This window comes from Procambarus clarkii, chromosome 77 (assembly GCF_040958095.1).
Source record: "Procambarus clarkii isolate CNS0578487 chromosome 77, FALCON_Pclarkii_2.0, whole genome shotgun sequence".
In the NCBI taxonomy this organism is placed as follows: Eukaryota; Metazoa; Arthropoda; class Malacostraca; order Decapoda; family Cambaridae; genus Procambarus; species Procambarus clarkii.
This window is the reverse complement of record NC_091226.1, coordinates 26,251,280-26,262,486: the sequence shown is the minus strand read 5'-3', so window position 1 is coordinate 26,262,486 and position 11,207 is coordinate 26,251,280. Positions and strand designations below refer to the sequence as shown.

General features: G+C 51.3%; 1 protein-coding gene across 1 annotated transcript in view; it reads right to left on the bottom strand.

Moving 5' to 3' along the window:
• Positions 1-3,552, bottom strand: part of LOC138357353 (uncharacterized) — a 187,363-nt gene extending 183,811 nt beyond the window's left edge. Inside the window, exon 1 of the mRNA XM_069314033.1 lies at positions 3,429-3,552. Coding sequence (XP_069170134.1) covers positions 3,429-3,552 — 124 coding nt within the window. The remainder of the gene's footprint in view (positions 1-3,428) is intronic.
• Positions 3,553-11,207: the final 7,655 nt, after the last annotated feature.

Sequence of the window (11,207 nt, the reverse complement as noted above, 5' to 3'; positions counted from 1 at the left end):
CGTGTGCCCTTGTGGTAAATAGCCTGTCTTTATCTACCCTATCAATTCCTCAGAGAATCTTGTATGTGGTGATCATGTACTCACTAACTCTTGTCTCCCAGTGACGTGAGGTTTAATTGACGTAGTCTCTCCTGGTAGCTCATACCCCTCAATTCGGGTCCTAGTCTGGTGGCAAACCTTTGAACCTTTTCAAGTTTAATCTTTTGCTTGACTAGATATGGACTCCATGCTGGAGCTGCATACTCCAGGATTGGTCTGACATATGTTGTGTACAAAGTTCTGAAAGATTTCTTACACAAGTTTCTAAAGGCCGTTCTTATGTTAGCCAACCTGGCGTATGCCGCTGATGTTATCCTCTTGATATGAGCTTCAGGGGACAGGTCTGGCATAATATCAACCCCAGGTCTTTCTCTCTCTCTGACTCTTGAAGTATTTCATCGCCCAAATGATACCTTATATCTGGTCTCCAGCTCCCTACACCTTTCTTCATTACATTGCATTTGCTTGTGTTAAACTCTAACAACCATTTGTTCGACCATTCCTGCAGCTTGTCCAGGTCTTCTTGAAGCCTTAAGCTGTCCTACTCTATCTTAATCCTTCTCATAATTTTGGCGTCGTCAGCAAACATTGAGAGAAATGAGTCTATACCCTCTGGGAGATCATTTGCGTATATCAGTATATCCCAGTTCCTGGTCCTCATATCCCAGTTCCTGGTCCTCATATCCCAGCTCCTGGCCCTCATATCTCAGCTCCTGGTCCTCATGTCCCATCTTCTGGTCCTCATAACCCAGGTCCTGGTCCTCATATCCCAGCTCCTGGTCCTCATATCCCAGCTCCTGGTCCTCATATCCCAGCTCCTGGTTCTCATATCCCAGCTCTTGGTCCTCATATCCCAGCTCTTGGTCCTCATTTCCCAGCTCCTGGTTCTCATATCCCAGCTCTTGGTCCTCATATCCCTTCCAAATGCTGTATAATCATACTGACTTGCCACATTCTGCTCATAATTACCTATTAAGAAGACTCAAGCTTTCAAATACAGTTGTGTGTGTGATAAATGTTGTTCTTCGCGAATAACTCGAAACGAGAGATGTGTATTTACAGAGAAGTGGTTTCAAAGTTAATTATATTACGTTAAAGAACTAAGTGTGTATAGAAAATCAGGAGAAAGCGCTAGGTCTTGTTATGATCTCAGCCTGCAGGAGAAACTAGTCTCCCTCCTTGAGAGTTATTCAGCAAGCCTGACCTGATTAGAAGGTCTAGCAAATATTGAGGTAATAACCCATATGTAAAAAAGTTGCTTGGATATATATAACAATTTAAGATTATGGGCAATGAAGAAGAAAACAGATAAATGACTGGCTAGGAGATGTGGATATTTTGCTGGAGGCGTGAGGCTCGCTTCTGGAGGGGCTTTGACCTCACTTGAGTGCCAGACATCGCAGGGGAAAGCCGCGCTCCGTTGAGCTCCTGTCAGAAGGGAACCCATAGTGATATATCTCGAAGAGAAGAGAAGTGTGCAGACGTGCCAGCTGTGGAACTGAGCTGGGAACGTTGTGGTCTCAAGTCCTGGTCGAAGGGGAGAGTTTTAAACCGCCCAGAGGCATTATTGTGGGCCGTGGAAGCACCTTGACCAAGCTCTGTCAGAGGGATAGCGCCCTCGACCAGACGATCTGTGGTAAGCACGGTATACGCCAGTTCATAGTGATTGCTTGTAGTTGGTCGTGTGCCCAGCGACAGTAGCAATGTTTATTTATAAGTTAGACATGTTTTAATAAGGCAGAAAGCCTAAAATAAGAGAGTGAAGAGGGAGGAACACGGAGCGACGTCCGTCCCCTCTGAGCGCTGGCGGGCAACTGAGGGAGCCTGGCTCCTGACGGTGAAGGACCCTCCCGGAGTGAGGAGGCCCGCCGGGCGAGGTGGAGTATGGACCCGCCCAAAACGGGGGAGTCCACTCTCACTGTATGTAGAGGACAGATAGAGGTTTGAGGCAAGCATATTGTGTGGTTATTTTTGTTTATGTGTTAAAGGGGAACATTTTTATTGGAGTGTCGATGGGTTGCAGGTTTGTCTTTGGGGAAGAAGTTGCTGAGAACTTCGAAGCCAGCACAGATGAAGTAGCTGATAAGACTCCAAGGTAGTGGAGCAGAGGACCTCGAGCTGTGAGGAGAAGCGGTGAAGAGGAGTGTCACGTGCTTCTGTAGAGGTGGTGAAGCACCATAGTTGCTCGAGGAAACTTCATGGTGTAGCAGCCAAGAGAGCTGTGGAGGAACCTAGCAGAAGTAGTAGAGCACCATAGTTGCTCAAGGAATCTTCATGATAGCAGCCTGGAGGAGCTGCAGAGGATCCTGGTAGTGAAGCCCGGAAGAACCTGAAGATATCAGGGTAGTGAACTTCCAGAGGTGGAAGGGGAAGTTCTGGTGGATTACTTGTAGGGAGTTGATAGTGTTTGGTTGTCATTAGCGTGCAAGACGCAGTGAGAGGTGAGTGACTGTTTGCATTCTTATGTCAAGGAGTGTTTTACACTGAAGTTTAGAGTTACAGTCGTAGGCTGGATTACCTACAGATGTATGCGTTCTAGGACTGATAGAGTGATCGATTGATCATTGTTGTGTATCAATGAACATTTATACTGATATATGTTATTGCATTCAAATGCTGATTTTCTTTGTACATATTTATAGATACATATATATATTCTCTTGCTGATGGTGCAACAGTGTATGTAGACTTGATCAACTTGAGGTGGTTGATAGTATCAGGTGGTGAACCAGGAGATAGGATACCACTTGGTAAACTGACAATAGAGTTCTGATGGTGTTGGAGAGCAACCTGATTGTAATATTATAGAGTATAGGATTCATTATTACTATATGTGTGTATGTATCGTGTATGTGCTTTGTCCAGTAAATGTATCCCAATTTGCCGGTGTTTGCCCTTGTCCTAGTGAGGCTTCCCAGGAGGTAGTAAAGAAGGAGAGAGAGAGAGAAAGAACCAAGAACCACTGCTGTGGACAGGGTAGGAGGTAATACTAGTAAGTCACAGGGGATTGAGGAGATCATATCTCATAAGGAGAGAGTGGGGAGTCACAGCGGCTCGAGTGGGTGTGTGCACGTGACAACGAGGCTAAGTGTTGGAGCCGCATCCCCTAAACGTGTGACGTTGAGCCCTCTCCAAGAGCCAGAAGCGCCTAGTGTGATCTCCTAGTATAAGCACTCTACCGAGTTGTGGGTTGGGTTGTCCATAGAGAAGGATCAACGACGACAACACCACCAACCCACAAACACTCTATAATAGTCTTTAGGACTAATTGAGGGGGGGAAAGGAACGGTGCCCAACCGCCCTGTTCATTGGGGTATCGAACGCCAAGCCTGCAAGAAGAGAGGTTATGGTGGGTCAGAGGGGGGGGGGGTGGAGTCCATCTGGAATACCCATTAGCGATAACCATCTTTCCAGGTCCTTGGGTTGAGCCCTTTCCCTTCGCACAAACTTCTGCCACACTGGGAACCAGTACCGACCTTCCATGGGGTTAAGGTCCTCGACCTCTAGTACCATCTTGACGTATACAACAGAGGTCATCCCAGCACTGATCTTCGTGACGCACTAACGGAAGCCACCAGAGCCGCTTCTAACCTCAGTCTGGACACGATCAGCGTCGCCAGTAGGCGCCACCATCTGGTAACTGAAGGCAAGGTATTATCAGTCTTATACGGGCTTCACTAAGGGTCCAGGGGGCCAGATTCACCAAGCAGTTACGCAAGTTCTTACGAACGTGTACATCTTTCGTCAATCTTTGACGGCTTTGGTTACATTTATTAAACAGTTGACAAGCATGAAAACTTCACAATCAACTGTTGTTATTGTTATATGTTAACAGCCTCCTGGTGCTTCGGAGCTCATAAACTGTTGAACAATTGTAAACAAAGTCGCCAAAGATTGAGAAAAGATGGACAGGTTCGTAAGTACTGGCGTAACTGCTTCGTGAATCTGGCCCCAGATGGGTGCTCCTTACCCTCCACAAGACCAGCCCTTCGCGCCACTTGCCACTTACCAAAACAAAACAACAAAAATGGAGCTGTTTTGCCTAGCTATTAACGAACGCAAACAACCCTCCTATAACCTATCGCGGCCGATGCATCGAAAACGTCGATACTACGGTGCTTCCCGCCAAACACACACCGAATGTACGACGTTGGTACAACGTTCGAACAAGATTTTTACACCTAACCAGTTATAACAACCAATATAGCAAGTTGTAACAACGTTCTAATACGTCATAAACACCTTTAAGCCAACATGTAGCAAGTTTATTACAAGTTGTAACAAGCGGAAAATAGAGACAGTTTCGGTTTGTGTTTCCAGGGTTTAATTTATACTAACACGTCGCATTTTTAACGGATTGGTCGATTTTGTAAACAAAATAAAAGGGAGGAGTATTATTAGGCGAGAGAACATACTGCCTAGTTACAGGTTCCCTTTGACTCTCAAGAGAACAGTTTGGAAGATATAACTATTGGTAATAGGTAAATACATATTCTATTAATTTACTACTATTTTTTCACTGTAAAAGGGGATTTTTTTTTTTTTTTTTTTTTTTTTTTTTTTTTTTTTTTTTTTTTTTTTTTTTTTTTTTTTTTAAGACTCGAGTCTGTATTTAACCTCCCGCCCCCACCCCATGAGGAGCAGGTCGGCCGAACGGACAGCAAGCTGGGCATGTGATCCTGTCGTCCCGGGTTCGATCCTGGGCGCCGGCGAGAAACAATGGGCAGAGTTTCTTTCACCCTATGGCCCGTGTTAACTAGCAGTAAAATAGGTACCTGGGAGTTAGTCAGCTGTCACGGGCTGCTTCCTTGGGGGCGGAGGCCTGGTCGAAGACCGGGCCGCGGGGAACACTAAAAGCCCCGAAATCATCTCAAGATAACCCCCCCCCCATTTCTCTTGGAAGAAAGGTCTTCCTAATCTAAATGATTTGTTTAAATATTTGCTAATTTTTAATGTTCACCCACAGCGCGGTGGACAGCGGCCTCCACCCGCGGTGGACAGCGGCCTCCACCCGCGGTGGACAGCGGCCTCCACCCGCGGTGGACAGCGGCCTCCACCGCGCTGTGGGTTATGCAGTAAATAGGTACTTGGGAGTTAGACAGCTGTTATGTGCTGCTTCTTGGGTGCTGGAAGAAAAAAAAAAAGAGAAAAAGTGAGTAACAGTTGAGAGTCAGGCCAAAAGAGAATACTTGACGTAGCGCAGCATAGGGAAACGATTTTTGAATTGAACATCTTACAACGTGCGCAGCCCCCAGAAATGTCCTGCACTCCCCGTCAGCGCAGCTTCACGAATCCTCCTGCAGTAGTCGACAGGTCTTCCTCTTCTATGTGGAGCGGTGATCGGAGGTGTTGTGGGGCGGTGATGGGGGGTGTTGTGGAGCGGTGATTGGAGGTGTTGTGGGGCGGTGATGGGAGGTATTGTGGGGTGGTGTTGTGGGGTGGTGATCGGAGGTGTTGTGGGGGTGGTGGTAGTTATGGGTAGTGTTGTGATACACTCCGACTCAGACTCAAGTGTCCCTTGAGTGTGTGATAGTGGGATAGGTCAGGTTAGGCCTCCACCCGCGGTAGACAGCAGCCTCCACCCACGGTAGACAGCAGCCTCCACCCGCGGTAGACAGCAGCCCCCACCCGCGGTAGACAGCAGCCTCCACCCACGGTAGACAGCGGCCTCCACCCACGGTAGACAGCAGCCTCCACCCACGGTAGACAGCAGCTTCCACCCGCGGTAGACAGCAGCCTCCACCCACGGTAGACAGCAGCTTCCACCCGCGGTAGACAGCAGGTTCCACCCGCGGTAGACAGCAGCTTCCACCCGCGGTAGACAGCAGCCTCCACCCACGGTAGACAGCAGCCTCCACCCACGGTAGACAGCAGCTTCCACCCGCGGTAGACAGCAGCTTCCACCCGCGGTAGACAGCAGCCTCCACCCGCGGTAGACAGCAGCCTCCACCCACGGTAGACAGCAGCCTCCACCCACGATAGACAGCAGCTTCCACCCACGGTAGACAGCAGCTTCCACCCACGGTAGACAGCAGCTTCCACCCGCGGTAGACAGCAGCCTCCACCCGGGGTAGACAGCAGCCTCCACCCACGGTAGACAGCAGCCTCCACCCACGGTAGACAGCAGCCTCCACCCACGGTAGACAGCAGCTTCCACCCGCGGTGGACAGAGGCCTAACCTGACCGATCCCACTATCACACGCTCAAGGGACACTTGAGTCTGACTCGGAGTGTATCACAACACTACCCATAACTATAACCGACCCACAACACTCCCAGTCATCCCCCCCCCCAATGTGTGATGATCGGGGGTGCCCGATCACCACACACCCCCATGATTGGGTGTGTGGTGATCTCCACCCGGCGGTGGCACCACCCGCCCAACCCGGCAGTGGTTAGGTAAACTTCCTTAGAGAGGAAGTTCTACTGCCCTTCCTTAGGGCGGTGGAGGTGGAATCTCCGCGGTATCTGGGTAAGTTACCTCACATTTGCTGTTTGGCCTCGAACAGAATGAGGGAGGGAGGAGAGCAGTGGAGGAGTCTGCAGCCACCTCCACTACTATGCCTCCTCTCTCACTCCATACGAGGTCAAACAGGTCAAGGGTGAGAGGTCTTAAAGGGGTCAACATGGCGGTCCCGCCACCCGCCCAACCTGGCTCCTCAGGTCAGTTCAGTTGCAGGTGTTTTCAGCCTGCCGTGGTCGTCTTAATGGTGGGGGTGGGCTTGGCTCGTGTAATGTTTTACACAATTTTCGTGCCAATTTGTCCATGGGTGGACGGTGTTTTGGATTATCTTCCAGTAGACTATTCGAAATAAGCTCCAGTTCTTTTGGAAGATCCTTACGCGCCTTGATCAGGTTTTGTAAGTTTTTGCCGAACGCGTAGACGTCCTGTGAGGAGTGGGCGGCAAAGGAGTCGAATAAGGTTTCTGCCGCGAAGTGACTCTGGCTGGGGTTTTTGGGGCATTTGGATCCTTTATGCGCCGCCATGGTGAAGTCAACGATGTAGACCTTTCGGTCATGTTTTAGATCGACCATCATATTTTCAAGAGTCACGTTTCCATGGACAAAGCCTTTTTCGTGGATTTTTGCAAACGCCTCAGCTGCAGCCTGGAGTGCCGAGACTGCATCCCTACACGAGCAAATCTCAAGGAACTCTAAGAGACTGAGGTCGCCGACTCCCGTCATTACTAAGACGGGTGGGTTTACACAGCAGCCTAGCACATGGGGGGTGACCCCAGTGTCCTTGAGGGCGTCGAGAGTCACAAATTCGTTGATGAATAAGTCCATCATTCGACTTATACTACCCTGGGTAGGTAGAGCAGTTTTATAGTAAAGATTTTGGCCGCCGTACGAGGCCAGGAACTCGGTCGTGTTTACTCCCTTGAAATGATTAAAAATTACGCTCTTAGATAACAACTTTACCCATGTCTTGTGAGGGAATATCCTTTTGTCATTTTTTGCGTGTACTACTTTTGTCGTGATATCCAATTTTAGAAAGTCGAAATCGTTGTCTGAACTGTCCACTGGCGGCTGGGCAGCGCCAGTCTCCTGGCCTGACCCGGAAGTGCCAGTCTCCTGACCTGGCTCAGTAGTGCTAGTCTCCTGGCCTGGCTCGGTAGTGCCTGTCTCCTGGCCTGGCTCGGTCGTGCCAGACCAGGAGGTGTTTCCGGCCTCCTGTGATCGTCGTGATGTTGGGGGTGGGCTTGGCGTGTCACAATGTTTTGTTTTTCTATTAGATGTTGGGTTAGTGGAGCTAGTGTGAGTGGGATGTGAACCCGCATGCTCTTCCTTTGGCGCTATTTCGGTAAGCTCTGCCATACCTAGATATTTTGGTGTGGTCAGATGATCTGGTCGGGCTAAACATTCTTTTAATGTTTTACACAATTTTCGTGCCAATTTGTCCATGGGTGGACGGTGTTTTGGATTATCTTCCAGTAGACGATACGGAATAAGCTCCAGTTCTTTTGGAAGATCCTTACGCGCCTTGATCAGATTTTGTAAGTTTTTGCCGAACGCGTAGACATCCTGTGAGGAGTGGGCGGCAAAGGAGTCGAATAAGGTTTCTGCCGCGAAGTGACTCTGGCTGGGGTTTTTGGGGCGTTCGGATCCTTCAGGCGCCGCCATGGTGAAGTCAACGATGTAGACCTTTTGGTCATGTTTTAGATCGACCATCATATTTTCAAGAGTCACGTTTCCATGGACAAAGCCTTTTTCGTGGATTTTTGCAAACGCCTCAGCTGCAGCCTGGAGTGCCGAGACTGCCTCCCAACAGGAGCAAATCTCAAGGAACTCTAAGAGACTGAGGTCGCCGACTCCCGTCATTACTAAGGTGGGTGGGGATATACAGCAACCTAGCACACGTGGGGTGACCCCAGTGTCCTTGAGGGCGTCGAGAGTCACAAATTCGTTGAGGAATGAGTCGATCAGTTGTTCATCACTAGCAGTTTTATAGTAAAGATTTTGGCCGCCGTACCAGGCCAGGAACTCCGTCGTCTTTACTCCCTTGAATTGATGAAAAATTACGCTCTTAGATAACAACTTTATCCATGTGTTGTGAGGGAATATCCTTTTGTCCCTTTTTGCGTGTACTACTTTTGTCGTGATATCCAATTTTACAAAGTCGATATCGTTGTCTGAACTGTCTCCTGTCTCCTGGCCTGGCTCGGTCGTGCCAGACCAGGAGGTGTTTCCGGCCTCCCGTGATCGTCGTGATGTTGGGGGTGGGCTTGGCGTGTCACAATGTTTTGTTTTTCTATTAGATGTTGGGTTAGTGGAGCTAGTGTGAGTGGGATGTGAACCCGCATGCTCTTCCTTTGGCGCTATTTCGGTAAGCTCTGCCATACCTAGATATTTTGGTGTGGTCAGATGATCTGGTCGGGCTAAACATTCTTTTAATGTTTTACACAATTTTCGTGCCAATTTGTCCATGGGTGGACGGTGTTTTGGATTATCTTCCAGTAGACGATAAGGAATAAGCTCGAATTCTTTTGGAAGATCCTTACGCGCCTTGATCAGATTTTGTAAGTTTTTGCCGAACGCGTAGACGTCCTGTGAGGAGTGGGCGGCAAAGGAGTCGAATAAGGTTTCTGCCGCGAAGTGACTCTGGCTGGGGTTTTTGGGGCGTTCGGATCCTTCAGGCGCCGCCATGGTGAAGTCAACGATGTAGACTTTTTGGTCATGTTTTAGATCGACCATCATATTTTCAAGAGTCACGTTTCCATGGACAAAGCCTTTTGCATGGATTTTTGCAAACGCCTCAGCTGCAGCCTGGAGTGCCGAGACTGCCTCCCAACAGGAGCAAATCTCAAGGAACTCTAAGAGACTGAGGTCGCCGACTCCCGTCATTACTAAGACGGGTGGGGTTATACAGCAGCCTAGCACACGTGGGGTGACCCCAGTGTCCTTGAGGGCGTCGAGAGTCACAAATTCGTTGAGGAATGAGTCGATCAGTTGTTCATCACTAGCAGTTTTATAGTAAAGATTTTGGCCGCCGTACCAGGCCAGGAACTCCGTCGTCTTTACTCCCTTGAATTGATGAAAAATTACGCTCTTAGATAACAACTTTACCCATGTGTTGTGAGGGAATATCCTTTTGTCCCTTTTTGCGTGTACTACTTTTGTCGTGATATCCAATTTTACAAAGTCGATATCGTTGTCTGAACTGACCACTGGCGGCGGGGCAGCACCAGTCTCCTGGCCTGACCCGGAAGTGCCAGTCTCCTGACCTGGCTTGGTAGTGCCGGTCTCCTGGCCTGGCTCAGTAGTGCTAGTCTCCTGGCCTGGCTCGGTAGTGCCTGTCTCCTGGCCTGGGTCGATAGTACCAGTGTCCTGGGCATGGTGAGCCTCTTTGGCAAGGTCCTGGAGCTGGTCATAGAGGCCGTGGGCCAGGAGATGGCCGAGGAGACCCCACTGTTTGGGCACTTCCTGGTCTGGGTCAGTAGTGCTAGTCTCCTGGCCTGGGTCGGTAGTGCCAGTGTCCTGGGCATGGTGAGCCTCTTTGGCAAGGTCCTGGAGCTGGTCATAGAGGCCGTGGGCCAGGAGATGGCCGAGGAGACCCCACTGTTTGGGCACTTCCTGGTCTGGGTCAGTAGTGCTAGTCTCCTGGCCTGGGTCGGTAGTGTCAGTGTCCTGGCCTGGGTCGGTAGTGCCAGTGTCCTGGCCTGGGTCCTGGCCTGGGTCGGTGGTGCCAGTGTCCTGGCCTGGGTCGATAGTACCAGTGTCCTGGCCTGGGTCGGTAGTGCCAGTGTCCTGGCCTGGGTCGGTAGTGCCAGTGTCCTGGCCTGGGTTGGTAGTGCCAGTGTCCTGGCCTGGGTTGGTAGTGCCAGTGTCCTGGCCTGGGTCGGTAGTGCCAGTGTCCTGGCCTGGGTCGGTGGTGCCAGTGTCCTGGCCTGGGTCGATAGTGCCAGTGTCCTGGCCTGGGTCGGTAGTGCCAGTGTCCTGGGCTGGGTCGGTAGTGCCAGTGTCCTGGCCTGGGTTGGTAGTGCCAGTGTCCTGGCCTGGGTCGGTGGTGCCAGTGTCCTGGCCTGGGTCGGTGGTGCCAGTGTCCTGGCCTGTGTCGGTGGTGCCAGTGTCCTGGCCTGGGTCGATAGTGCTAGTGTCCTGGCCTGGGTCCTGGCCTGGGTCGGTAGTGCCAGTGTCCTGTCCTGGGTCGGTGGTGCCAGTGTCCTGGCCTGGGTCGGTGGTGCCAGTGTCCTGGCCTGGGTCGGTAGTGCCAGTGTCCTGGCCTGGGTCGGTGGCGCCAGTGTCCTGGCCTGGGTCGGTAGTGCCAGTGTCCTGGCCTGGGTCGGTAGTGCCAGTGTCCTGGCCTGGGTCGGTGGTGCCAGTGTCCTGGCCTGGGTCGGTGGTGCCAGTGTCCTGGCCTGGGTCGGTGGTGCCAGTGTCCTGGCATGGGTCGGTGGTGCCAGTGTCCTGGCCTGGGTCGGTGGTGCCAGTGTCCTGGCCTGGGTCGGTGGTGCCAGTGTCCTGGCCTGGGTCGGTGGTGCCAGTGTCCTGGCCTGGGTCGGTGGTGGCCAGTGTCCTGGCCTGGGTCGGTGGTGCCAGTGTCCTGGCCTGGGTCGGTGGTGCCAGTGTCCTGGCCGGGGTCGGTGGTGCCAGTGTCCTGGCCTGGGTCGGTGGGTGCCAGTGTCCTGGCCTGGGTCGGTGGTGCCAGTGTCCTGGCCGGGGTCGGT